Source organism: Plectropomus leopardus, chromosome 12, assembly GCF_026936395.1.
Source record: "Plectropomus leopardus strain MGB_pleo_1.0 chromosome 12, ASM2693639v1, whole genome shotgun sequence".
In the NCBI taxonomy this organism is placed as follows: domain Eukaryota; kingdom Metazoa; phylum Chordata; class Actinopteri; order Perciformes; family Serranidae; genus Plectropomus; species Plectropomus leopardus.
Window position 1 is genome coordinate 15,709,607 of NC_142187.1, and position 27,324 is coordinate 15,736,930.

At 39.3% G+C, this 27,324-nt stretch overlaps 1 protein-coding gene and 1 long non-coding RNA gene across 5 annotated transcripts; one reads left to right on the plus strand and one right to left on the minus strand.

The window, feature by feature from the left end:
* The first annotated feature begins 368 nt into the window (after positions 1–368).
* LOC148188060 (uncharacterized) lies at positions 369–1,507 on the plus strand. Its single transcript, XR_015778126.1, has 2 exons — positions 369–526; positions 709–1,507. It is a non-coding gene; the product is annotated as an uncharacterized LOC148188060 (long non-coding RNA).
* A 463-nt stretch (positions 1,508–1,970) lies between these two features.
* On the minus strand, positions 1,971–26,913 carry kdm4ab (lysine (K)-specific demethylase 4A, genome duplicate b). Of its 4 annotated transcripts, none has more exons than XM_042497221.2 (23): positions 26,749–26,913; positions 24,241–24,402; positions 23,729–23,904; positions 23,452–23,566; positions 23,109–23,302; positions 21,807–21,856; positions 21,612–21,715; positions 21,376–21,513; positions 20,962–21,188; positions 19,944–20,110; positions 19,132–19,790; positions 17,930–18,037; positions 17,615–17,723; positions 17,273–17,448; positions 15,918–16,131; positions 14,497–14,576; positions 12,192–12,247; positions 9,233–9,341; positions 8,081–8,272; positions 5,539–5,709; positions 5,243–5,362; positions 3,561–3,653; positions 1,971–3,401 (listed from the first exon to the last, which is right to left on the minus strand). In XM_042497221.2, the coding sequence occupies exons 2-23, from the start codon at positions 24,379–24,381 to the stop codon at positions 3,264–3,266; spliced, it is 3,537 nt and encodes a 1,178-aa protein (XP_042353155.2). In that variant the 5' UTR covers positions 24,382–24,402; positions 26,749–26,913; the 3' UTR covers positions 1,971–3,263. The 4 variants fall into 4 exon arrangements, with proteins under 4 accessions (XP_042353155.2, XP_042353154.2, XP_042353157.2 ...); XM_042497220.2 differs by having other exon boundaries at positions 17,615–17,726; XM_042497223.2 differs by lacking the exon at positions 17,930–18,037.
* Positions 26,914–27,324: the final 411 nt, after the last annotated feature.

Below are 27,324 nucleotides of genomic sequence, written 5' to 3' on the forward strand. Positions count from 1 at the left end.
AATAAAACACAAAGAAGACCAACTTTTGCTGGTGAGAGGACGTGTTTTCTTGTTATGTGCTATCTCTCTACAGAGGTCTTACTGCGTATGTGTGTCTGCAGCTAGGCCATCTTGTGCTTTAGTTGAATGCAATTTTGAAACTGGTTTCATTGGCCACCTTCCAGGTTCCTGCACTGTAAACATTAAAAACCTGTTTGAATGAAGGAGCAACTTCCCAAGTACTAGTGTACACAAATATTGGAGATTACAAGCCAGCGCATGTCAGATAACTACCAAGTTACTGTCTCAAATCACACATTTCTGTATGACTCAAACACAGCTTTAACATATCTGACACGTCTGATAACCTGGGGCTGATCGAGGTTGTATGCAGTGTTGCAGAGAGCCAGGAGCCATCCATCTAATCGAATTCCAGCAGCGGTTTTTCACCTCACAAGACTCGTCCTGCTTTGGCACAGCTGCAGGCCCTTTGGCCGAGACATCCAACACCACTTGTTCAAAAACATGAGAGAGGAGAAAAATGCAGGTGACAGCAAGCTCCAAAACTGTGCTGCTTCTGATCGAGACTGCCTGAAATAAAGCTGGGGCAGGAAGTTCAATTTTGGCATCACTGGGCCAAAAATACATAATTAACTCTGAGCATAATGGAATCTGTCTGGTAGAAAACTAGACCTCTGCACCTCTTTTTGACTCTGGTTCTGTCTTTAGGAAATCTACCCAGAGACGAGAGACTCTGGCCAATCACAGGTCACTTTTAGAGAGAGGGTGTTCCTATTGGCTGCTCTACAAATGAAGACTTGTGTGCTCCTCCCTTCAGATGGTGAAAGCCTGATTATACAACAAGTACTTCCAGCAAAGCAATCTAATCGGTCAACAAGACATTTCGAATGTGCTCAAATCAACATGACAGCACACTCACTGTTTTTGGTCATGTCGAAAACTGCAAATGTATTGGTCTAATGTACTATCTGAAATGGAGAAGATATTTGGTCTAAAACTGGAGATGGACCCTGTGTCTCTCATACTGGGCCTCCCAAATCGTCGTTTAACATCAAAACATAATAAGAGGCTGTACTGTATTCTTACTTATGCGGCGAGAAAGAATATTGTTACAATGGATAAATGACAGGGTACCAACTGTCAAAGGCTGGCAAGGAGTAGTGTTCGATCTAGTGCCATTAAAATATCTTACATGCATATTACATTTGAGAACAGACCAATTCCATAAAGTTTGGGAACCCTATTTGAAGTATGTAGAGCCTGGTGTCTCTTATGATAATGTTGCAGGGATTTTCTTGAATGCTCATACTGTATTTATTTTTTTTATCTTTTTTTTTTACTGTAACCCTAATTATATAGATCTGAGCTGCTGGGTTTTGTTGTTGTTGCTGTTATTGTGCTTTTATTATTTTTTATTTGTTCTGTTTCCCCTGGACCATATTATGTATCCACTCTTCTCTTATGAAAATTAAAAATCAATAAAAATATTTAAAAAAAAAAAAAAAAACATGACAGCACACCTTCATCACTAAAAATATTACTCCATTTCCATTGCAGCATTGTAACTGCCAAAGCTGGAGCAAAATAGGGAAGGCAACAAAACTGCTGTTATATTGTTCATTTTGATATATATGGCAGATGTAATTTTGATACATTTTTGGAAGAGGATGAGAAGAATGGGTTGTTTGGATATTTCACAAGCAAATTATCAAACAAAACCTCACGATAGTTTGTTTTTTGCAGCCGTTATAATACAGACTGTTGAAGATTTAACTCAAGCGAGACGATTTCTGAGCTTATTGAAACTTCCGTTTATACAGCAGGGGACAGAAGCCACGAAATGAGTTCAGCTAAAAAGGTGTCTGCACGTCACATCCTCCCGAGAACACACTTTTCTCCACACAAATTCACAATTTTAAAAGCAGAAACAAAAGGACCAACATGAAAGAAAACTTGCTAAAGTCTCAATATTATCCTCTTACTGCTGTTTATTTGGGATCAAACTAGAACCTGGTTACAATGTTCACCTCTAGAGCTAGCTTTTATCAGAAACACACACAAAAAAATCTAATCTGAGTGGAGGCCATGTGTCAACAAAATGGTAAATGTCCTGTGGCAGGAGGTAAAAAATAAGTGCTTTTTGCTTAGAGAGCCAGATCGGCATTCACACCCTCCAAACGCCACACAGGACAAGCGAGTCTCAAAATTTAAACAGGATGTCTGAAAACCTATCTATTTAATAAATATAAATACATCTTGGGTTTTCTACAGATTGTGAAAAGGACATGACAAAAATAGTTTTGTTTTCAAACTCAATGCACTCGCATAAATAAAGTGTAATAACATTAATTAATTACAATTGTTATAATAAACCATAAGCTTTAGAAAAAACTAATGTACGCTTGGCCCTTTGAAATGTAAGGCTCGGGCCTTTCAAACATGTCTAGTTTTCTTCTATCTTCACAGTAGACGCACGTTGAATAACCTATGACGGGAAATAATTATGATGCACATAATACGATGCGTGGAGTGATAAGTAGAATCTAAAGATGTGTCAAAAGGTGACCTTGAGATATTATTTCATGTCTTTGGGGTTACAACTTCACGCAGTACTTTATGAATTTGTTTCTGCGATCAACACCTGATCGTCTCCATGTTCTGCCTCACTTCATGAGTGAAAAACTGATTAATGCTTCCTTTCAAACCTCATTCCCAAAAATGTTTCTTCACTGCAAAATATTATGATAAATAGTTATGAAAACAATATAAATCCGCCAGTCAAGAGCAAAACGTCATTTATAGAAGAAACTGGTAGAAAAAATGTCCATTGTGTAATGTGAAACGGTTTCTTGACAGCTGCTAGATATGGTGGTAGAAAAATAAAAAATAAATCTTGCCCCAGTTAGATAGTCCAACCTTTTCTGTATTTAATAATTCATTGATGGCTTCTTCCTGAGAAAAAAAGAGAAAAATAATGAAATGGAGGAAGAAAACATAATCTACAGAGAGTGATGGGAAACGCAGGTCAAAGAACATAGTTCAATGCACACAAGAGTCATTTAAAGTCCCAGCCGTAGTTTATAAATACGTAGCCTGACAGCCCGTGGAGGAAGAAAAGGAGGTGGAAGGAGGGGTTGGTCGTTCCTATCAGCAGTGGCCAGATCGAGAAACAAAGATCTGAAGCTGAATCTCTCTGTGGTGATTTGGTGAGGTGAAAGAGGAGAGGTGGAAAGCAGGAGGAGAGAGGAAACATAAAATGGACATCACTCCATGATGGCTCGGTAAATGACGGGCTCGATGTAGTCTTCTCTGTATCGAGAGTTGATGACCCGCTGCCTTTTGGAGTTCTGCTTGACGTCGTCCTGTGAGAAGAGCTCGAAACGCATGTCTGACGCCACCGACTGAGGAGCAAACATCAGAAACAGAAATCAGTGCACGGAGGTGCTAGATCTTAAACGAAGAACATGTGTTAAAAACCCTCACACCTCACACTCATCATGACACGTTTTCTATGCAAAACAGGTTCAGAGACTCTGTTAAAACGCAGGATTATACGTTACCAGTCGTGACTTGACTCTCTTGGGCAGATCCTCGTCTAGAGTGTAAATGTCTTCCCTCTTGACACTGATTTGTGATCCGTCCTCAAACTCCACCTGAACACACACGCACGCACGCACAGTGAAACCTCTAATATACATGCGCACAGAAATTCCTTTCACAAACATGTATGTTCATGAATGCTGTGCAGCGTTACAGCATCATACAGCCATGTCACCACTGTACTCACATGCTGCAGTAAATGCCTTATGGAATTAGTAAAAGGTAACTTTGTTTTTTTCCAGCCTGGACTCTATTACACCATGTTCTTTGTGTCTAAGTGACTAATGGAGACAATTTTAAATTGTTCAAGTACTGAGTGAGACAGGCTGCAAAGTAATCACTCAGGTCATGTTCACTCTGTCAATGTACGTCAAATAAGAGTGCTTGTTTTACCATTGACAGGGCCAGACTGTTATTTTAAGTGCTTTAAGTATACACATCATGGAACAGATCCCAACAGAGTTAGAACTTTTTGTTAAGAGCAAAATCCAATTTGTTTAACTCCAAAATCACCTTAGCCAAACACGACAGATTCCATTTAAATAAATGGTAATTTTAGCATGTATGGAGCAAGCACATTTACACATCTAACTGGGTGAGTTAAGGGTTTATTTGAACCAAAGCAGAGTCAGTTGGGTTTCTGTCAACTTTGACTGAAGTGTGTTTTATGATGATAAAATTACTGCTTATTTACATGGAGTTTGGTGTGTTTAGCAATTTTGGAGATGTTTCTGGTTTCTGGTTAAACAAAACGGATTTCACAAAAAGGTCTATCTGTGTGCATTTAGCTCATGAGATCATAGCAGATCCACTGCACCCCCTTTGGTCTAAATATGCACTCTTGCCTTCAGGGCTCAGGTACAGCGTGCCCTGGATGCCGACTAAAAGAGGCATAACATCATTTATCCCCTGCAGTGTTTTATGATTTTATTATTTTATTATTTTTTTTTATTATTTTTTTTTTTTACATGTTTTTAAGCTATGTGTTGTTGTCGATGTGTTTTAATACTCTTCTATACTCATTTTTGCAAAGCAAATTCCCCTTGGGGCAATAAAGGTTTCATTTATGCATGGAAGGGATTTTTTTCAGAAGTTACCAGACACTTAAAATATTAACCTGAGCCTCTCAGAAACAAAAACAAGTGCTCTTAGTGACAGTGCAAACATGCTCCATGAGGTTCACTAATGCCTGTTTTGCCCTCTCGCTTAATACTGGACCAGTGTCAAAATGTTTGTTTCCATTAGCCACAGAAATATGGGCAAATAGGGTCCAAGTTGAAAACTACCAACCTTATGCTTTAAATCGGATAGTAAAATAATAATATGCTGGCAGTGGTGTCATGTCATCATTTCTCTCTAACTGACCACCAAACATTAACTGCATAATAAAGCAAACCACATGAAAGCACTTCACTGTAAGATATCACATATTGATGAGCAAGCAGCAAGTTTATCCATTTTTAATGAGCCCCAACATTTTTACTTTTCACCACATAAGACCACCCACATTTTGAGGCTGAGAAACACAATCCTCTCATGTGGTGTGAACAAACTGAGTAAGCCTCCTGGATACAATCTATGCATGTCAGTGCCGGTGAGACGGAAACGAGAGACACAGATAAGAAAGAGGGTGGGGGCTTACCAGGTACATGGGGATGGAGTGCGACGCCATAAACTTGGCTCCATATATCAACCCATCTGTCCATCGCACTTGAACAGCGTCACCTTCGGCGGGTGGACCCAGCCGTACGCAGTCACGGTTCTGAAAGAGCAAACACTGCAATCAGGCTGTGCATTTGTTGAGGAAACTTAAATCACATCAGCTTATATCTGCCGCCTCAGTCTCACTAACTTTATCTGTGCGTATTACTTAACTTCATGCATTAACGTTTTTTTAACAGGTCAGAGTTAATAATGGTTAAAAGCAATTCTATTAACCTGGATATCTTCTGGGAAGAGGTTGTCGCTGTAGGACCCGTCGTCGAAAACCACCTCGTAGAAGGTAGCTGTGGTCAGTTCCACCACTTCGCTGTGGTAGTAACGGCAATTTCTGGATTTACAGATCACCTTCTGCCCGACTGTCAGCTCACGCATGGAGGCCTTGTTGCGCTGAGACAGAAGCTGAGCGTTAATCTTGAAAGCTTATCACTTGCCAGCGCTAACAGCCACACTAAAGATAAGTGTTTGTAGCGCAAAAAAAACAGCACTACTCTATAACAGATAACACAGCTTCAATTACTGTTGTGACTGAACAATATTTGGTCAGTAATGTTTACACATGAAATTATACTGCTCCCTGCTTTTTGGTACAATAAATCATAAACATCACAGCTGAGGACTTAAACAAACAAGGACAGACTTTATACACACAGCTTAAGATCGCAAAAAGAAACCTTCACATCAAGTTCATTTGCACTGAGTGAACATTAATTTGGTCGCTGTATGTCTCTTGACAGGAACAAACAGATGTCTGTCTGCTCAAATTAGTGAATCAAAGCAGCACGAACATGCATAAAAGTAAGAATCCCTGTGGCTGTGTGAGTTTTTTTTAAAAGTCATAACTATTACTGAGCAGCATGGCTGACTAAACCTCTGCTTGAAGTTAAGATGCTAGGCCAATTAGTCTATAAAAACCCTCTCTGTAAATAATCTACAGTAACACAGAGAGATCTTAGCACCAAGTTATGTGCATTTATCCATCTTATGGAAGGGGGAAAGATTTATGTTCCACTTATGGAGTAGTATTTAATTCTGGAGAAAAACAGATGATTGTTGAGTCCTATTTGCTTTGGGTTGGTGGTCGTCTGTATTTGATGACCTGGGAATGAGAATCAACTAATTACTAATAACTAATCAACTGTACATTATATTTTAAATTCAGAAAAGCACAAAAACAAATAACAAAGTCCTTAACAGGGGAGTAGTGTAAACCAGTGTCAATATGACAGTGTAAATGATTTAACTGTCATGAACACAAACAGCTGGAGAACATTGTTTATATTACAACCTTGTTGCATAATCAGCAAAACCTCTGACATACTTGAGGTCGCAGAAACATTTTAGAAGTTTCTGAAATCTGATCCAGGGAGCATGTTACGCAGTCACACTCAGCCAGACACCAAATTATATGAAGCTAGGTATGAATCCCTGCTTAGGCCTGATTATTTATGCCACATTCCTGCTGAAATTTTTTTCCTGAATTTTTTTTTTTTTTTTGCTTTGTAAAAAAATAAGATAAAATAAATATTTGCATAAATTGACCCTGTTCCATCTCAAAAGTTGTTATTTTTTGAACAGCCATCTTAATGTAACTGCTATCTATGAATACATCCTCAGATCTATATACCCAAAATGATAAAAATCAACATTTTCGGTCAGACTTAAATCTAACTTTACAGGCAGAAGGAAGATCGGAACTTAAAGTCATTTTTGGAAGTATTTCAACAAACTAATTAATTTGCAGTGCAAGCTATATAACATCAAACGTGTGTGTCACTGCTAGTCTGTACAGTCTCTGCAGTGCAGAAAGAAAGGCTGACCCTAACCTCTACCTTATTTTTTTGCTTGGCGTTTTTTTTTCAGGACACAATACTTGTATTTTTTCTTTTGCAAGTACCTCGATAAGAATTTTATACAAATAACTGAGTATGTAAATTCCCATCCTTACTTCCTCCTGAGGAATCACTGAACTCTGATTCCATGGAAGGACGCTTTCTTTAAAAGGAGGAACTGGGAAAAACAATGTTTTTTTCAACATTGATGCCATTTGTGTAACAGAGTAACACAGGAGCATCCAAAGGCAATCGAAACACATGGGCTCCCAAAAAAGATTTCATGGCAGAAAAAGAGCACTCTCTTGAATGAAGTTAGAGTAAACATGTCTTTTTCATCTTATTTTTTTTAACAGATCAGTTCTACAAACAGAGGCAGTATTTGTATTAAATAGTCATTCCCTACTGAATTATCAGCCTCCTCTCAGCTGAACAACCTAATCCAAACGGAGCAGTGAGATCAGACGTGGAGCAACAAGTGGGTGTGTATCATGTGACTGGCTTTTTGTTTCCACTTGCCAGAATTGCTCAAGTATAAGAAATACTTTCCAAAAAAAAAAAGAATAATTTGCTTATTGGTTACTTACCCCATGTTGTACTGAATTTCTGCTGATTTTTTTTTGTTTCCTTTTAACAGTAAGATGTTAGGAAAAATGTTTGTCCTGAGTATGTAACTTAAAGTATGTAAACTGATTTTCTTTTTTATATAGTTGTGCCGTTATTAAATGTGGTCCCGTTTACTCCAATTCATCAGGAATTTTGTTTTTGAAGTCTTCATTTTACCATCGAGGCTTGAGAGAACAACAGACTTTTTCACAAATCCAGCATAACACATAGTGAGTAAAAAAAAAACTAGACATAGCTTTGCAAAATAACTTTTGTAGAAATTAATCATTACTAATAGCCTGACTTTGTTTCCGCTGGGTTACCTCAGGTATGATGGGTGCTTTGTGTCTGTGGCAGGTGATGAAGACTATGAACGGCCAGTCGTCTGGATGCATCAGGATACCAACTGCCTGAGCGCAGGTGGGATGAAACGCTGTTGAGCAGCGCCCATGGGAGCACTGCACACAGCAGCCGTTCACCTCCCTCTTCATCCGTTTCCTGCAGTACGCACACTTCTACCAGAGTGACAAAGACAGGGGCGCGGGGGGGGGGCAGTTTGGGTCAAGAGGAAAAGTTGCGAGTGGCGGGGTAAAGTAAAGGAAGTACAGGGGAAGGAAAGGAGGAGAAAGGAAACAAGCCAAGTGGAGAGGATGAGAGGGCGAAAGATTTTTTTAAGTCATAAAAGGGATTAAAATGCAGGCAGACCCAGACATGAACTGGGACGTCGATATGTGGCGAAGGAAATTACACAACTTCCTTTGGATAATCTAATGGGGTTCTGACATCATATGCACCTATTTAGAAGTAGATCTATTGAGAAAACTCCTTTGAGATCAAGAGCTATAACAATAGAGACAAGGCCAACTATTGTGAAGTCCAGCAGGTTTTCTATGTATGACTACGTGACTCATAAAAAACACTGAAGCATTTACTGTCAGTTTTGCTCATTACTTTTAAAGAAAAACCCCTAAGTGTTGTGTATTATGGTGACTTCCTCCTTCTTATTCAGATGTGGTCAGTCCGTCACAGCTCTGTTACGCAGTTGAAACAGCGTTTATTATTCAAAAACATCCGGGGACCAGAGTGAGAAGTGAAACAGAGCCACAGCAGTTTCACTGTGGTGAAATGTGCGTCCTCTGTTGGAACCACAAGCAGATGCCATCAGTGTACAACTCCGTTTACCAAGAATCCAATCTGTTTGTGGGTCAAATGTACTTGGCAGTTAAAAAATAGACCTGACTCATAACGCTATGAATAAGTAGATTGGCATCATGGTAAGAGTGAGATACAAACCAACAAAAGTTAGTCACAGCAAAGAGGAAGGGCAACTACGGTTTGATTTCCGGATTCTGACACATTAAATCAACAAATATTTAAGCCTTAATGCCTACAGCTACGAAACATGTCTCCTAATCTGAATCACTGCGGTGAGAACAACTCGTACAGCAGCACGCTGTGACCCGAGTGAGTCTTACCAGTTTGAACCGGGGCAGTGGGATTGCAGAGAGGTCGATGGGGCCTCGCTCAGTGACGTTGACAAAGCGAGCTTCCAGCACAGTGATGGCACACAGCACATGCACCCACCTGCGTCAAAGACAAACATGAAGCAGACATAGGACAAACAATTCAATGTCCAGGGTTGTTACTAGAAATGTCAGAGCAATGAGCTTTCACATTTAACTAGGCAACATTATGTTATCATGTTATTACTATATATATATATATCCCCAAGAAAAATACGACAACTACTGTTAAATGTGCTTTTATAAATAAAGGAACAAAACATACAATATGGGACCGGAAAATAAACAGATATAAATACATTAATTTAAGGATGAAATTACTGATGAATCTTGTGATCAATTAAAAATTAATAAGTGAAACAAAAATATCCACATATGGAACTGTTATTTGAACAAACAAGGTTTTAATGTGAGCATGAGATATGATTCTTTATTTTGAAAAGAGTAGTTTGACAAAAAAAATAATAATGTTCACACACTTGCTTTTTCTAGAGCTTTCAACTGCATCTCACAGAGTTCCTCATCCTTGGTGGTTTGTGTTTGCTCGATTTTCACAGTGACATCACCGTGATGACCATCTCTGTGATATCTGAGCAAATTAGTTTTACATGCACACTAATAATCCACTAATTTTCAGAATATGATAATATTCTCAATCTAATGTAATTGAATTAATTAATATAATTTTCGGTTTGGATTTTTCGAATTGGGCCTTTTTCCAGACGCGGCATTTTCTGATGAAGACGTGAGATGTACCGATATTATTCAGGTTTTAGGAGCATTTCTTGGACATGTGTGCAGCCCATTCAGAATGTGCATCTCAAATGGAGTTTTTACCGTGGGATGCTTTGCGACACACAGCCTCTTCCCTGTTTACAGTCAGCTCTGTGCGTTGTCATGTACACAAACCAACTAGCCAACAGTTTGCTGTGGCAGAGACATAAGTCCAAATGGAAAGCCCACATTTCTGGTTGGAAGGAAATGCATCTCCTTGTAGACATTATAAAAGACATGGATATCAAAAGGTTTTTAGATAAATGCAAATGTGTGCGCACAGTCAGAGAATTCTGCCACTGGGTGGAAAACTTTGAAAGAAATACTATTCTGACGGAAAGAAGTCTTTCCAATATTCCACATTTTGGTGTGATAAATGACATGTTAGTCAGAGTATGCAAGGCTGCATGTACTCATTGTCATCAGCCATGTAATCAGCTTAGCAGGGAATACTGTCTTTTTTGGTATAAAGGGGGGAAATGAAGTGCAGGTAAATGTAGTCAATGAGATGCAGTTAAAGGCTCCAAAAAAGCTACTAAGAAGACCTTAAATTTAGATTTTTTTTCTAAATGCTTTTAAAAGGAGCAGAAACCAAACACTGTGGTTTAAAATAACCAATAACTGTGGATTAAAAAGAATATACATAGTTTTACTTTTTCCAGGGGATTTCATGTTGTATTGAAATTCACGTGTTTACTAACTGGTTATGTGAACACCAACTATTTGACATCCAGCACATTAAAAATAATGTTTATTATGGTCCGTTCTGTAGAAACCCATTCATAAAAGAGGATACCGTTTGCTAAATGGGTGATACAGTGGATAAGTCTACAAAAAACAGCAAGACCAAAACTTCCGCACTGTCGTAAGCTGAAATATTTGTTGAACAGCAAACCATTGCTGCTGTCTGTAGGCGTTTCCTGCCATTTACACTGACATTCACTTGCTGTGCTCTACACTGAGTGATAAAGTGTAACCACAGGCTGAGGGTGTGCAACAACCATACGCACTTACATCTGCTGTGTGTCTGTGTGTTCATGTCTGCATTTTAAAAGTGCATTTAGCTGGAGGGGCTTGGTCTACCAGATGACTTTCAGCAGTAACAGACTGAAGAAAGGAGCAGACTTACTGTGGTCAAAGGACAGTGAGTGGTTGACATGGGTCTGTTGTGCACCAACCAGTCTGACTTACTGTACCTGAGCTGTTTTGTTAACATCACAAATCCTTCTTCAGCACATTTTTTTTTTGCCTTCTCAAGTTTATGACTGTAGCCATGAACACATTCTAATTAAAAGGAGCAGGATCATATTTTCTTTAAAAAACAAACAAACAAAAAAAAGAACTCTTCAGCTCACTGGGTAAGCTGAAGAGGGTTTAATATCGTCTGCTTATCAAAGATCCCATGATCTTTAAGAAGACACATTTTAACATGCTAGAAAACACTACATGTTCAGTGGTGCCCTCATGCTGTGCTGGTGGGTGTAACTGGAAATTCGGACCAATAACCACCTTACTCTCTGTTTGAATGTTCTTAATTAGGGACCGGGGCGTCATTACAGAAACATGTTTGCACTACTGGTCTTATCTTAACTAGTCAGTCCTCATCATTTTTTACTGGCTGATTCAGCATGCTGAACTGGCGTAGGATAAGGCAGAGCCCATTGGTGTGTGAAATGACTCAGTCAGTTCAGGTCATGAGAGGGGAAACAGAAGTGAGAAAAGTGAACCGTTTAAGTCAAGAGCAAGTGAGATGAAAACAAATGTGATATATTAGGTAAGATCCTTTTTGTAGCCAATGAGCTCTTTAGCAGAAACGGTTCAGAATTGTTTGTGATATATTTCGCTGGAGCATGGTAAATATCATTTGTTATTTTATCATCAGGTTATGTTGTTAATGTGCTAACTGGCTATCTAGAATCTTGAATCCTTCCAGTTTCTCTTTTTGAGAATACCAAAAAGTTGTTGTAATACCAAAAATCCCTAAATTTCAGTTTATGTAATAAGGTCCTAGCTCAGGTTACCATGACCACTTTACATATATGATACAACTTCACAGTTGAGTAGTTTCTATAAAGCAGCTTCTGGTCCATAAAATAAAACTCTATTGTGGCAGTAATATTGTGTTGGTATTACTCACTTGTCATTGTTGGCTCTCTGCAGAGCGCCCCCCCTCAGGGAACACAGACAGCAGTCCTGGAGGAAGAAACACACAACATGTTATTTATTTGAAAACTAACAGCAACTGATGGGTTTATCTTTATCTCATCCAAAAACTGATGTTTATCTCATCCAAAAACTGATGTTATGAGGTTCTACTGAGTATTATTTATAGGTTAAAGTGGGAATAACTTCTTCTCCTTTGCTGGATAACATGGACAGGTATCACCTATATAAATCTCAATCTGTTGCTAATCCTTTGTTTCTCCCAAATCCACTGTGTACCCAGTATGGCAGCTGTCAGAAACACCTAACTGTACTTTTTTAAAACCTTCTCAAATACGACACTGCAGAGCCAGAGTGGCACTCATTAATAAACAGAAGCTGACAGGTTCAGTTAGAAGGACACTGGCAGAGATTGAAGTGAACAGAGCGTATCTGGATAAAAAAAAAAGTCCCTTTTCCTCTGTATCATCAAAGTTCACCTCACCTCTAAAGTGCTGCTGTTCACAGACAACTTTCATGTTGTTCATGGATGATTCAGACCTTCCTGTCACAACAGATCTAGTCTGACACACCTCTCTCGTAAGATATTACACAAGCCATGATAAAAAAAAAAAAACAACACAAAATATTACAGTATACCCTCTAAATAAAGTCAACTGACTCAGGGAAAATAACCTGACGGGGGCATCCAGAACCCCACTGTAGATCTAAGCTGAGCAGATAATTTCAGGAATGGCTAAAACGCCTTTGAGAGAGTCCACACAGGATTCTGTGTTTCAATATTTCTCTAAAATAAAAGAATTATTAATATACATAAGTAAGACAAAAAGAGAAGCCTTCATCCTCCTCATAACTGAAACAGTGTGAAGCCACAGGGGTGTCACAATGAATTACAGAGGGAAGCATTGCCCACTGGTGGTCAAAGGTGTTTGTGCCAAATTCAGGTCACATTCTCAGCATGCTTCTCAACAATCTATTGTTCTGAGCTGAAAGCAACGGAAATTTACAGGTAAATCTTACAAACAAATTCCCTGAACATTAATACACAAAGGAAGGGAACACTCTCACTGTGTCAGAACAAAGGAAGTGGTTTCGCAGAAAGCAAAGCTTATTTATTGTGCCAAAAGCTTTTGTGGTTTTCAGCTGTATCAAAGATAACTTTGAGGTGCTGCTGTGGTTTATACATATATGCACGTGTATTTTTGTTGGATCCACTTAAGAGGAATTATAGAGCTGCAGTGAAACAAAGACATGGTGATACTCCCAATAGTAAAGTTAAACTTGTGTTATTACATAGAAATACAATGAGAGTAGAATGGACATTTCCATTCAAACCAACAGCAGGATGTTCAGAGCAACAGCTATTTCTATGTACCTTTGCCATTACAGCCTTTGTAGAGAACCAGCAAAGAGAGTTTTCACGGTCACGACTAAATGAGCAGAGGACTAGCAGGTTTTAAAAATAAACAATCTGTTTCTATTAAAATATTACTATTACTTCCTTTCTCTTTTTTGCCTGCCATCATTTGCATGTTTCATGACCCATGATGTGATGTTACTGTAGCTGCCTCTGAAGTAACAGTGAGCTGCTTATCAATGGACATCTGACACACCCAAACAAAACCAACTGCGTATGCAAAGGCCTTAAAAACAGGCCAAAAATGAGTCTGATGTGAGCTGTCACCATAACAACTGACAACAATTGCTATATAAACAGTTTGATGTCCTTTCTATTCATTCCTTTTCTGTGGTTATTACATATTGTGGACAGTAACTGTCAACCATGGGCACTGGTCTGCCGTCTGAGGACGTGAGCTGTGAGTACAGCTGTTTCTTCAGTATTAAACTTTTAATGTCACATCATGTCCCATCATGAGGTTTTTATACTGAGCTGTTCCTGGACCAACACTGTTTTCACTATTTAGCACGTTTAATCGGAAAAACAATCACCTGCAGACACAACGCATTGGTGTTGTTGTTGTCGTTATAGTTTGTTTATCTGACAATTGCTGTATAGCACACAATGAATTTCCGAAAGGTCAAATAAATCATCTAGATTCTCTCACTGTGCTTACTGTTGATCAGAATTGGTGGTGCTGGACCTCCTCACAGTGACATCGCCTTGTTGGTGTTATTGAACAGTCACTAAATGTTCTATTATACATGGCGACCTGTTAACAGGTTTCGACAAGCCTATTTCTGTTTTTTTAGGTCTGTTATCAGTATGATGGTTGACACGGATACGAAATAATCTGCCACAGGTAGCCAAATGGACTAACCTCGGTGATGGCATCAGCTTCACAGCGGGCACACAGCCAGTCATCAAGCTCTGCCTCATCCCCAGATACGCCATAGCAACCTAAAAAGAAACAGAAAAGAACATGTCACACATTCACCTCTCACGTGCCTCATCTAACAGCACAGTTATTCATCATATATTGCTATTTTTCAGGAAATAGTCAAAAACCTTTCTTAAAAAAATACATAGGCTGCATGCTGTAGTTGTATTCCGCATACAAGTTATTATTGTATGAGAACATGAATGTTATCTGTGTAAACATTCAAATCATAGATAACAAAGACCATCTGAGGCCAAAACATTGTGGCATGCAAATATAAAATAAAAGAGGAACTGGAAATGAGAGCAGGAGAGCACTGAGTGCAGACTTAACTTTTTCAAGTGCTTAATTTAGGGCTGTGACAGTGGAGGAATTTCCCCTGTGGTGATTAAGGGTGGCATAACACCGAGATATGCAGCACTACTGCCATTTTGTGTGTGTGTGTTGTTTTTTAAATTATTTAAATAAGCTTTATTGAACAGCTATTTTTAGATAGAGATGACACAGTTTTAAAACTAATTAATAGCTATTTATTGTTAATTGCAAAACACAGAAGGGCACTGGACTTACTATGGGGTGCAGCACTTTTTCACCCTTTGGCTGCATTTGGTATTCTGGATATGATACAGAATATCCACTTAAAGTACAAATGTCAGGTCGCCAATCAGAAAAAAGGGGCAATAGCGCAACGCTCAGCACAGAATAGACACACAGCACCTCGTCAGGCTGCTGGCATTTGAAGCAGAGTGTTAAAAAAGTAAAGACAGCGGAAGTGGCAGTTGCTTCCCATCCCGTGTGGTTGCTTTTTCAATAGCACTGTATTTCAATATAGTAGTTATTGCAACAGCCCTAGCTTGATAGCCAACACCCACAACATATTGGTGGATGTGTGTCCAAGTCTTGCAAATATTTTCATATTTCAGAATGGAACAAATGTGAAGACTATAAAACAACCAACCCAAGCAACACCTAAAAAAAACAGAATGGAAAACAAAAAACAGCAAAAATAATAAAATAATAAAATGGCTGAACCATTAGCACTCCATTCAACAAAATAATTCATATCAGAAAGCCTCTGTGTGTAAATGCTGTGTAAGAGCTCTTGGTGCTGCTGGCTGAATAATTTAGTGTAGCACAGGTGTATCTGCATCTTCATCCATCATCCACTGATGGTCTTGGTGGCTGTTTTTGACCTAACTGTGTGTAACAGTGGTTTTAAGAATAACCGCTGAGCGGTGGTTTCTTAAAGAGTAAAAAACAATATGAATGTTCAGTCTGACATGTTTAATTTAAACCCCCCGAAGTGTTCCTGCCAATACACACTTGAATGGATACCTGTTCATCGAAGAAAAGGGGCTTACTTGTGTGTACGCGGACGCAGCACTGAGTACAGCTGACCAGCCGGCTGGTGCCGTCCTCTGCTACATGAGGGTTAGACAGCTGTCCCTCCCCATTTTCATTCGCCTTGCTAGACTGGGTGTTGAAACACATTTCAGGGATGAGTGGCTTTGACCACTGGCGGCCCCCTGGACGGTTCACCAACATCACACTGGAGCTGCCAGTACTGGACTCAGACTGGAGGAGAAAAAAAAAGTGCAAAGGCTCGTCATATGGTTATCTGATGGATCCATCCTTACTTAGAAAAGCTGAGACACATTCAAATCTGTTATGTCTGTTAATGTTAAAGCATCAACAACTACGTTGATGACTTAACATGACTTAAATGTTACAGTGGCCAATGAGTTATTTGTATCACTTAAAAACAGGACAGTTCACTCCTTAATAAAATAATACATATTTTATCTCTTACCTGTAATGTGATTTATATATTTGGGCTGTTTTAGTGCGAGTTTCAGTGTTGGATATCATATTAGATGTCATGGAGATGTCATCTCTTCAATATAACAAAACTAGATGGCACTTGCACAGAAGGAAGTGTACATCTACTCATAGATGAGAGGCTGGTGCTCATGACAGCACAAGATGCAAACATTAATGGCATCCTTCTTGGTTGAGCTGCAACATTAACTACTTCAGTGGTGCTAGGAGAGCTGGCAGCAGGTGTGCACTTCCTTCTGTGCAGTGATATGAAGGGTGTAATTCAGTAGCGAGAAATAGTTCCTACATGAAACCCTCTTTCTCCCCCTTCCATGCTTAATCTGTCCTATCAATAACTCGGCAGCTAACACCAACACAATCTAGACTGATAAATAATGCTTCAGGTTAGAGGAAAAATATGTATTTTTGAATTTGGGTTGAATTGTCCCTTTAGTAATAGGTTGACCAGTTACACATCCAGCATATACAAAACATATATTTAGAGTTATATATTAGTTTTCTATATATTAACATTTGACTCTTCAGTAGCTTGTCAGCTACAGGTCAGTGGAATAATATGCATTTTTTGATTTTGGGGTTAAATGTCTCTACTTTGGCAAAAATGCTTACTCTACAATAGATATTATACAACATACATAGACAACATACTTAAAAAAAAAAATCCATGTTTAACTTGAGCTTTGATATCATTCAAAAAGTATTTTCTGGTCCCAGTTCTAATGGCCATCAATATTCACAAACCAATTCACCACTCAGTCCATCACAGTATTTTCTCTGAAATACCTTTACTTTCATCTGCTTCAGAGTTGGTTTGTCATGATGATTATTCATTTAATGCTAATAACAATGGCTGTCCATGTAATATAGCAGTTGTCACCTGATGGTAGGTGTGGAAGAGCAGGCAGATGGAGCAGTAGGGGGGCTGCTGGCCCATGCGCTTGTTGTACTCTCTCTCTGCCTGAGGGTTATATGGCCGACACTGCCACAGCTGGGTTAGCGGCTTGGCCCACTCCTCTTTCTCTTCTCGCTCAAACTCCATATCAAAGTACATATCTACGGATAGGATTGTCGTATGAAAGAAGAAGATGGAGGTGGAAGCATTGGATTTTAGAAAAAAAGGGGTGGAGAGATAAGAAAAGAGATTTTAACCATTATAAGATATATGTTGGCACCACACAACACACACTACATTATGCAGATGGTCTGAATGACTGCGTACCATCGTCACTGTGCACCTCTCTAATTAGAGGGTGATGACGCGGCAGATTACAGAGCTGTGCCTGCTGCTTCTTCACAACAGACTTGCAGTATGACTGCTCTTCTGACACCTGCTGGAAAAGGACATGTATAGCAAGACAAAAATTCAAAACACGAATTATACTGTATCTGTGGCAATGAACATAATATCCAATAACGTGAAGATTCCCAATTATGAGACATGTTGGGAGCTCTGTACTGGTATGCATACATTTCCAGATAAGCACCAGGTCCATAGATCCCTTTGGGAATTTGATCAGAGCTGGTAAGTACTTACATGATGATTAAGAGCGATCACCACCTTCTCATCGTGGACTGGTTTCATGACAGGAAGGGAGTCATTCTGGATGATAATGGCACTATCCTCAAGTGGGCATTGTTTACTCTGTAGTTTGAACAGCATGAGTGACATTGGACATTCAGGGCCGACTTTGGAAATTATGCCACAGATAGTGCATTCTGCCACACCACCGAGATGTGTTAGTAGAATTAGTAATAATGCCGAGCATGAAGAGATTAGTATGCAAACGCCATGCAAGGAAAATGCACCAGTACAGAGCCACCAAAAAGTCTCATTGCTTTTTTTCCCCATTAGCACCTACATGCACAATAGAGTTAATAAGCAAAAACAACTTTAGGAGCTTTAAATGTAAGAGTGACTACAAGTGGTTTTGGATAAGTTGGTATTAGTAAGATAATTTGGATTTTTTGAAGTGGGGTTGCATGAGGCACTTATCCATAGGGAGTGTATTACCTACAGTGGATGGTGGTCAGTGTGACCCCATTTTGGAGACACAGACAGGAGTGTGTTTAAGCCAACAGAGCCAAGCAATGTACTGCTGTCGACAGGGGCAGCTCCAAAACTTATTTCAGCCACCTAAAAAAGTGCTTCCTTGATAAAAATGGACACAATATTGAGAATATTTTCAGAGCTAGGGCTAAGAGAGAGATAAGTAGGCAAATGGAAGTTTTGAGGTTGAGAAAATGTAGCGCCAAAGGAAAGGGCTGTCTGACAGCAAGGTAATGCAAATATAGTGCAAATATTCTAAATATAGTGTCCAGTTAAACTGTTATTGATTTTTTAGGTTGGCTGTTGTTAAAAGTGAATAAATCATGTTTTGCTGTTGCCCCTGTCCACAGCATTGCATTGCTTATCTTCTGTGGTGGCACCATCGTCTGCTTGTCTAAACTGAGAGCTTGTCGACCAACATCTATTGTAGGAAAAACACTTATTTTGGATAAGTACATCATACAACCCCACTTCAAAAAATCTGAACTATCCCTATGAGTTAATAGAAAAGACAATGCATGCAGCATAGAGTATAATCTGCACTCAAACATGCATTTGCCGCAATGTGCAGGGAGAAAACAACGACTAACATTACATTTCACTTGCTGTATCTTTGATTTAAGTGTTTTGTCATTGCATGTTCTGATAAAAAATACTTCAGTAAGAAAAAACAAAAAACAGACCCAGACCTTTCGCTTGTTGTTCTTAGGAGACTCAATCTCGTCGAGCTGTATTGGAGTTTCAGAGGGATCAAACTCGCTGGTGGGCTCAAGTTTCTCCAGCTCAGCTTGAGGCTCTACAGACATTGCTATTTCAGGTTTTTCCTCCTTTTGGTCATGCTCAACAAGACTCGGCGCTTCTGATTGATTCGGTGCTGCTTCGGTAAAAACAATCTTGGATTCTGGCTGTGGCTCCCTTATTTCACAGCTTGGTGCCTGAGGCAAGGACTGAACCTGTGTGTGTGATGGCGTACAGGTTTTGAGCTGGAGATGACGGGGTTGATGCTCTCTGGCGTAGCTGTGGACTTGCAGCTGTGTGTGAGGCTGCTGCTGCTTTTCTAGAGTGTAGCTGTGCACTTGGAGAGTGTCTTTTGGACTCAGAGTCCTGTGGAAGAGCAGGCTGGCTACTCCCATTTTGCGGGCAGGCTGAGCGACGGCTCCCGTCCACGTTGGTGTCGCTGAAACTGACAGATGTCCATTTCTGTGCTGGGACTGAGATGAGATTGCAGGTGCGCGAGTCTTTGTATAATGTGGGGGACGGCTCACATCATTGTTACTTTGGGTCAAGCTCCTGTGAAATGGATCCAATAAAGTGAGCTTGGTTGGTGTTACAACCAACTTTGGTGGGCCTGTAAATCAAATCAGAGGTCTCCGTTTAGGAAGCGAGGATGGAAAATGCACTTTTCATCACCATAAAGCTACTGTTATTAGCCTATAACCTATTAACCTATTATTAAAGGTTTAGGTGCCATAAAGGAAACACAATGCACAGGTGATAATACCTTTGGTTCTCTTGCCATCCTGTGATGTATGACGTGGAGGTATGAGGCTCAGCCTGGGACGCTTCCCATACTGCTCCATGTCTTCTTCATCTTCATCCTTGGGAACAACCTCTTCAGGCACCTCCAGACACACTCTGTGTCTCTTGGTCTCTATCCTCTGTGTGGTGCTGAGGACCAAACAGAAACAAAGGCAGAGAATTGAAACAGGAGACATTTGTTTTTCAAGCCCCCCCCCCAATAACTACTTGAGTATTACACTTTAAATATGAATGCGGAGTCTGGCTTTGAAGAAAGCATAGTTTCCAATCTGAAGGGGCTGTTGGATTGGGATGTACTAAGCTTGCAACAGGATAGATGAGTCTTGGTTTATACTGCACAAATCGTGGAAAGTTTTTTAACTGATGTTTTGATCTAGTTTTGCCGTTTTAAAAGCGGACCCCTATGACTGCATTTGCTTAAGAAGTTTTCTGTTTTTGATTCTTTATTCAAGCAAATGTATGTGAGAAAAACAAAATGAACACATTAGTAAAGTAATTGATAAACATATGGTCATTTTGGGGTGAAATATTTGTTTGAGACTAGAATTCAATACAATACAAAAGCCACAGCTTTATAAATGACCACAGTGATTGACTGAGTGCCCTTTAGCAAGGCACTAAAACTACTGCTAAAAAGCTTTTTGATGGCCAACAGTGAAGGCTGAGGCTGTGCTGAAGAGCCTTCGGCTTCAACCACGTCTAAGTAGCTCAGTGTGGTGTAGGGTATTCCTGGGAAAGTGTGTTAGCATATCCTGTTAATTATTTCTAATTATTAATAAATAACAATTAGTGATTTGTTTTGTCTAAAATAATTATTACTGCTTTACTGTAACTGTATCCTTAATCTAATAATTACTGGCCCTGTATATTCTACAGTAAGAAGAGTAACTAAGTAACTAGGCATGTATTGTATCATATAAACTTATTCAACAAAAACAGAGAAACACAAGACAATTTTATTTTTGTAGTAAATGGCCCACCTCTTGCGCTCTCCGTCCTCCCCACAGTTCTCCATGGAGTTACTGTTACTGCTGCTGGTGATGTCATTGAAGGACTCTCCCAGGAACTCCCTCGCCTCTGGGGTGGGGCGTGTGTGGTCAATGGGTGCCATATCTCGCCCTGCCAGCCACTGCTCATAGCGCTCTGGCTGGAATTTCCTCACAAATACATCCATGGAAATTTTCACCATGTCTTTACGGCACGAGCACTAAAGGGAAGAAGAGCAAAAACAAAACCTGTGATTCAAATGGCAAATGTTACAGGTGATATTGTTGCATGGACATCTATACAGTAAGAGTTGATTATATGAATGTTTAAATTCTTCCTAGCAAAAATACATTTTCATTTAAATTAGGTCAAGTACGGTTTTCTATGCTGTCATTTGGCAGACTCACCAAAACTGCTTGCTTGCCATATTCAATCCATCTCTCTGTGGCAAAGTTGGTGGATTCTGCACAGTTAAAACCGTGGTTGAAACCAGCGTGGTAGGCATAGGGGAAAGTTACCATGAACTCACCAGCCTCCTGAGTAATCTAAAGAAGAGGAAATAAAATAATTTATAACTGCAGATTACGTATTTGGCTTGTTCAGTGGGTATGAAGAAAAGAAACAACAAACAGCCTGCTCATACCTTTTCAAACGGAATGCCATACTTTTTCAGTATAGAGGGAGAGATGAGAGTCATCTTGTGCCTCAAAAAAGCCTCACAATTTTGGGAACTACCAGGAAAGAACCCTGGAAGAGAGAACACACAAATATTACAGTCCATGATAGTCAACAGTCGTATACTTTATACACCAACAGAAAATATTTCGTTGTCTTTTACCTTTAGCCAAACGCTCCAGTCTTTTCCCATGCTCTGGAGGAACACAGTACCTGCACATAATCAAATAAGTCGTCTTAGTCACAGTAAGATGAAATTATGCATTTATTTATGTACTATGCAGTGTGTTGTCAGGTTACGTAGCATTACTACATTTAAAAAACAGAGTTGAAATTTTCCAACTATCCAAAAGATTTTTCTGGATCTACATTTTTTCCATTTCAAGGTTTCAAACTCCAATGTATAGACTCCTTTGTAAATCATTTCAGACCTTATTTAAGATCTGAGTAAAACCTCAGAAAACTTGCTTCGACCTATTGTGGCCATCAGTCCACACTCCTACACAGACAGCTGAACAATGTTCCACTCTCAAACATTTCTGCTCAAAGAGTCAATTAAACTGACAGTGCTATCTATACTATTTCCCATTACCATTTTGAATACATAATATTATTGTCCCCCTTTATTTTTTTTTAGGAGTTTGAGTTAGATATTTTAATTTTCAAGGCTTCACAGATAGAAACAACAAACAAAGCCATGAAGATTTTTCTTGTGAAGCAAAGATGGCTGTTTACACAGCATCATTCATAAATGTTTAGACAAGCTTAATATTGGTTATCTGGGATGCAATCAAAGGATAATGCCACATTTCCATTCAAACTAATTTGGTTGCTATGTCTGGAGTCGGTTCAGTTTGAAGGCGCTTAGGGTGGAGCTGGTTCACGGGCCGTGACATACAGGTGCTGAGGCAGCTTTGCTATGGAGTGTGCATACAGTCGGACGCCACGCTTCTAGCCTTGCTTTTGACAAAATTAAACTTGTTCTGGCTCTCTCTCTCTCTCACACACAGCAGTAAACTTTTTTGCTGTGCTGGCTGCCTGCTCCAAAATCCATAAAAACATTTTGCTTGTATGATCAATTTGTTTTTAGAAATTCTGAATCTAATATTTTTGGGGGAAAAAATACACTCAATAGTTTGGAAACAGAACATTTCTTTTCCAGACTCATTGTCCATACATATCAAGACCTGACGATAAGTTAATTCTGGGACAGGACCACCTGCTCCATCAATGGCACAATGTCACTAGTCAACTTTTCTGTGTGAGAGGGCCCTTGTTTTTGTAAATGACACCCATTTCCATGTGGAAAAAAAGATTGTGTATTAACATTCAGATCTAACAGCACATATTCATAGCTGTGAATCCTCTGTGTTTCATTCAGGAGTGGGGAATCAATATCATAACAGTTTCAGAATAACAATTACACAAGAATGTGCATTTGATCAAGAAAAGAACGTGTCCTTACCATGACTTGGGCTCTCCAAAGTGCAAGTAATTGATACTGTAGAGGTCCATGTCCTCAGTGTGCCATGCAAAGGTGGTCTTCCACATGCCAAAATATAAGTACGGTGTATTAACTCCCTCAATAGTGATGCCGCTGTCACGTTCAACAGTATCCAAAATGGTGTCCAAATGGCAAATGTTCCATTCCTTGACTCCCTGAAAGAGTAGAGCAGATGATACAAAAATCAAAAAATGAGATTTGAAGCAGTGATAAACACCACTACCAGATATACAGACAGCAATCGGAAAATCGGGTGAAATTGAGGACGATTTCTTATAGCGACAAGCAAGAAATGTCAACTCACAGGGTCGTATAGAGATCCATTAACATCTGCACCATATATGGGAGGGTTAAATGTCACATTCTTCCAGTACTTCCTTTCCAGCTCCTCAAAATCATCGTAATGTGGACTACAGAACCTATAAAAAGGCATTAACAATTGTAATTAGTACCAACACTGTATATCAATTTTCACCATCAAGAGGTTAATTCACCTTACAGTATTCGATTTCAGATCTGACAGACTTTCTAATAACTGAAGAAAAAAATGACTGTAATGTTTTTATATCTGAACTTCTCACTTGTCACTGTTGGCAATCTTGCGAAACTCTCTCACGGTCATGGACTTCTTCTGAATGTTGTATTGTGTGAAAAGGCCCGACTGGCCCGTCACCACCTGCTGAATGGGTGCAGGGATCACCAAATCATCTATATCGTCATAAGAGCTCCTGGGCTTCCATTCCTTTGGTGGGACAATCTAGGAGGAGGAAAGAGGGCAGTGAGTTCATCGGTTTTCTTAACACTGTTTCATATCAAAATGATTCACCAGCAAAGCTCTGGACGTGTAAATGCATTTATTTATATGACACGCTGCTGTGAATATGTGTTCAACACATGAAGTGACCGAAGTTCAACAAGAGATGGTCTTGACTAAATATTTAAGGAAAAAAAAAGACATGAAGTGATCATATTGTCTGATAGCAGTCTGACATGTTTCACTGATGATTGCACCATTGATAGTTCTAAATTTGCTCAACATTTTTTAATGCTATTAAATATGATCCCATAAAGATGGCAGAGTGTCAGTACTTACTTTAGCCAGGCCTGCTTTATGTGCTCCCTGGGACTCGACATATGCAATGTAGCGGCTGAAGTTTTTGAATTCCTCAGCAGTGGGGTAAAAAGTCATGATCCCCTTTGAACCATGATTTTGGGAAGCCACGTCTGACGCCATCCCGAAACTCAATGGTAGCTCCTGCAGATTGTAAATAGGGAAACAGTTATTCAATAATGTAATATATTGAGTTGATATATTTAGCCTTTTAAACCTGGACCCTATGTTTGACCCTCATGTGAATAACAAGTTGGTTTTTTTTTTTAAATTGGTCCAGTATTGCGTGAGAGAGCGGCAGCCAGCAGCTGCAAGACAGGTGCACCCCTTTTAAATTACATCCACTAAAAGGGCTTGCTTTTGCCACTGACAGTCTCAGATTGTTATTTTTAGTGTCTTACATTACGGAAAGGACCCAACAGAGAAATAAAACGTGTTTTCGTACCTTTGCTTGTTACAGTCTGTGTTTTGTCCAAGTCTCACTAAAGAGAAGTCTCGTTCTTAAATCTAACAAGAGGTAACAAGAGGTATTAAGAGTAGAAGAAAGGACTGCAGGTTGTGCTAAAGCGCATAAGGGTATTTAATTTCAATGTCAAGGCTGAATATCTGGCTGACTTTCACAATGTGAAAAAGTCTGACATTTCAGAATGAGTTTAGCAAAATTTGGATGCAGAACAGAACAGCAGAGGGTAGAGGAAAACGTTTCATTTATTGTTAGTATTCTTTTAATAATGATGAAAGAAGCTCATAATAATAATCTGAGGCAAAAAATGGCAAAAAATAGCACTTTTGTAAACTGACTGGTTACACCTGCCCTGAGTGGTTACACTCTAGCCACCGATTGGAGGGATCGGTATAGTGCCTGATCAATGCGTTCTTTGATTGATCAAGATAGGTAATTTTGAGCATGAGTCCCACTCGATGCTTTGATTTTGCCTCCTGTCACATAGTAAATGGGGAGCATGATTCGCTGCAGATATTCAGGTTTTATTGTATTGCTGCTACTCCATTAAGTAGAGAGTGACTTTTTTCATGTGCAACTTGTGTTGGTACACCACTTTAACTGAAACTGAATTTTTTGTTGTTCATTCAAGTTTCTGAGGAATTGGGAATTTTGAGATGTTGTCCTTATTGTACAGGGAAACATGTTTCCATACTGTGCATATGACAATCAACACTTTGTATCTTTGAATCTTATATCAATAATTTCTTTCTTTCCATAATGTTTTATGTTGACCTTTATGAAGTCCTCCTTCTTAAGTCAGGGTACATCTTTTTTTTATCAGATGTTTTATTAGACATGTATTATTATAACAAATCCACATACTCTTAATTGATGTAACTTAGGTGTTGGTGTGTTGTCTATGTTGCTTTTGATGAGCTAAATAAGTGCCGGATTAATGTTCTGCATTACCATTGAGAAATTTCTTGCACAGCATATCATACTTTCTGTTAAATTCACTCAGTTCATGTATGTTTCCATTTTCATCTCTCAAGTGCACATTTGGCCATATATACTAATCAATACATTCTTTCATGAACATGGATTTTCCTTTTCTCAATATGACTCTGTTGTTCCACAGTATGACATTGTGGGGGCTGAAATCATGTTAATAAATCATTATCCATTGTAACAAAACTCACAAAATAAGTTTAAAATGCCACAGTAGTATGTAACGTGTTTGTATAGGTCTCCTCACTATAGCGGGGGACCGTCTGCACAGGGCTGGAAAAGCTATAACCGCCCCTGATTGGTTAAACCCGCGTCTCTTTAATTCGGCCCCACTGAGGTAGCCCAACCAGCTAACATTAGCTCGTGTGCTAATCTGCTAAAAGAACGTGAGCTAATTCTTATAACGAATGTGTAATGACACATAGCATAGCATTAGCTAGTCTGTTAGCATGAATCATTTCACATGCATTAAAATCCCGTTTGGTTTCGATTACACAAATACATTTACGTGCAAATTAACGGCTACTTCTTGAAGTGAACTTAACCTCTTGCTTTCATGATGTCAAGAGAGGAAGTAATATCACAAGACAGCTAACGTTAGCTAGCTAGATCTTGTTAACACCGTGATGGGATGGGACTATTTCCTGGATTACAGACAACCCCGGGGCTGCGTTGCAGCCGATCAAGCCCGTTTGTAACGTTACAACACCGGCCGTTAGCAAACTTGGACAGAGCTGTCGTTAACGTCCTCATGAGGCTTTGTAGGTTATTTTTTTTAAAAAATAGCTAACTTCTACATAAGAGCGACGTTCAACAATTGTTTGAGTAAAGATCCGAAGACAAAACAAAGATGAAACTTTCATTCGCCAAGTCAGTTATGTCTAGCGTTATTCCAGGAATTAGACTACACCCGACCCCTAGCATCGACATTAGCTGTAGAGCAGTTCCGGCTACTTTAGCCATCAGATTAGCATTGTGAGTTAAGAAGCTAACACTCAGGGACGGCCGTAACTCGACATGCACCAAACGTAACTTACCACCTCCTCTCAGTTGATTCAGATGTTACTCCTAAGCGTTGTAAATACCTCGTAATCAATGGAAACAGCAGTTGTGAACATGAGAGAAATAATACAGCTTGCTAACTAAGCCCCCTGTGAATAGACCACTATCCTCCATTACCACTTCTACGCATGCACACGCAACTCGGATTTTGTTTACCACAACACGCATGGGACACGCTCAGCCAATCAGAGGGCGGCGCTGATGGCTCGTCATGTGCTGGATAAAAACACGAGTTTGAATCTGGTGTTTTTGTAATGACTGTAAATGTTAAATTAATCAGCCGATATATTGTCTACTTTGGATTTTTATCATATAAGTGAAGAGCGTTTGTTGTTGTTTTTAAATATATGCATCAAGAAAACAACAAAAGAAAACAAGAAAACACTTCAACAAAAAGATGTCCAGACAGTTCAGAATAGATCTTTCTAACATGTTAGATTAATATGATATTAATGTCTCTACTCAACCATCAATTCTTACTGGTCACAAGGTAATCAGTTCACTACTTATTTTTAATATTTCTGATGCTGACCGAAATGATTAAAGCTTTA

Excerpts from the sequence above, each read along its gene's own strand:
- kdm4ab (XM_042497220.2), bottom strand. The coding sequence starts at position 24,381 with ATGGCGTCAGACGTGGCTTCCCAAAATCATGGTTCAAAGGGGATCATG. Across the intron at positions 20,111-20,961 it reads GAGGACGGAGAGCGCAAGAG|CACCACACAGAGGATAGAGA; the intron begins GTGGGCCATTTA and ends TTTGGTCCTCAG. Across the intron at positions 14,577-15,917 it reads CTGCGTCCGCGTACACACAA|GTTGCTATGGCGTATCTGGG; the intron begins GTAAGCCCCTTT and ends GTTTCTTTTTAG.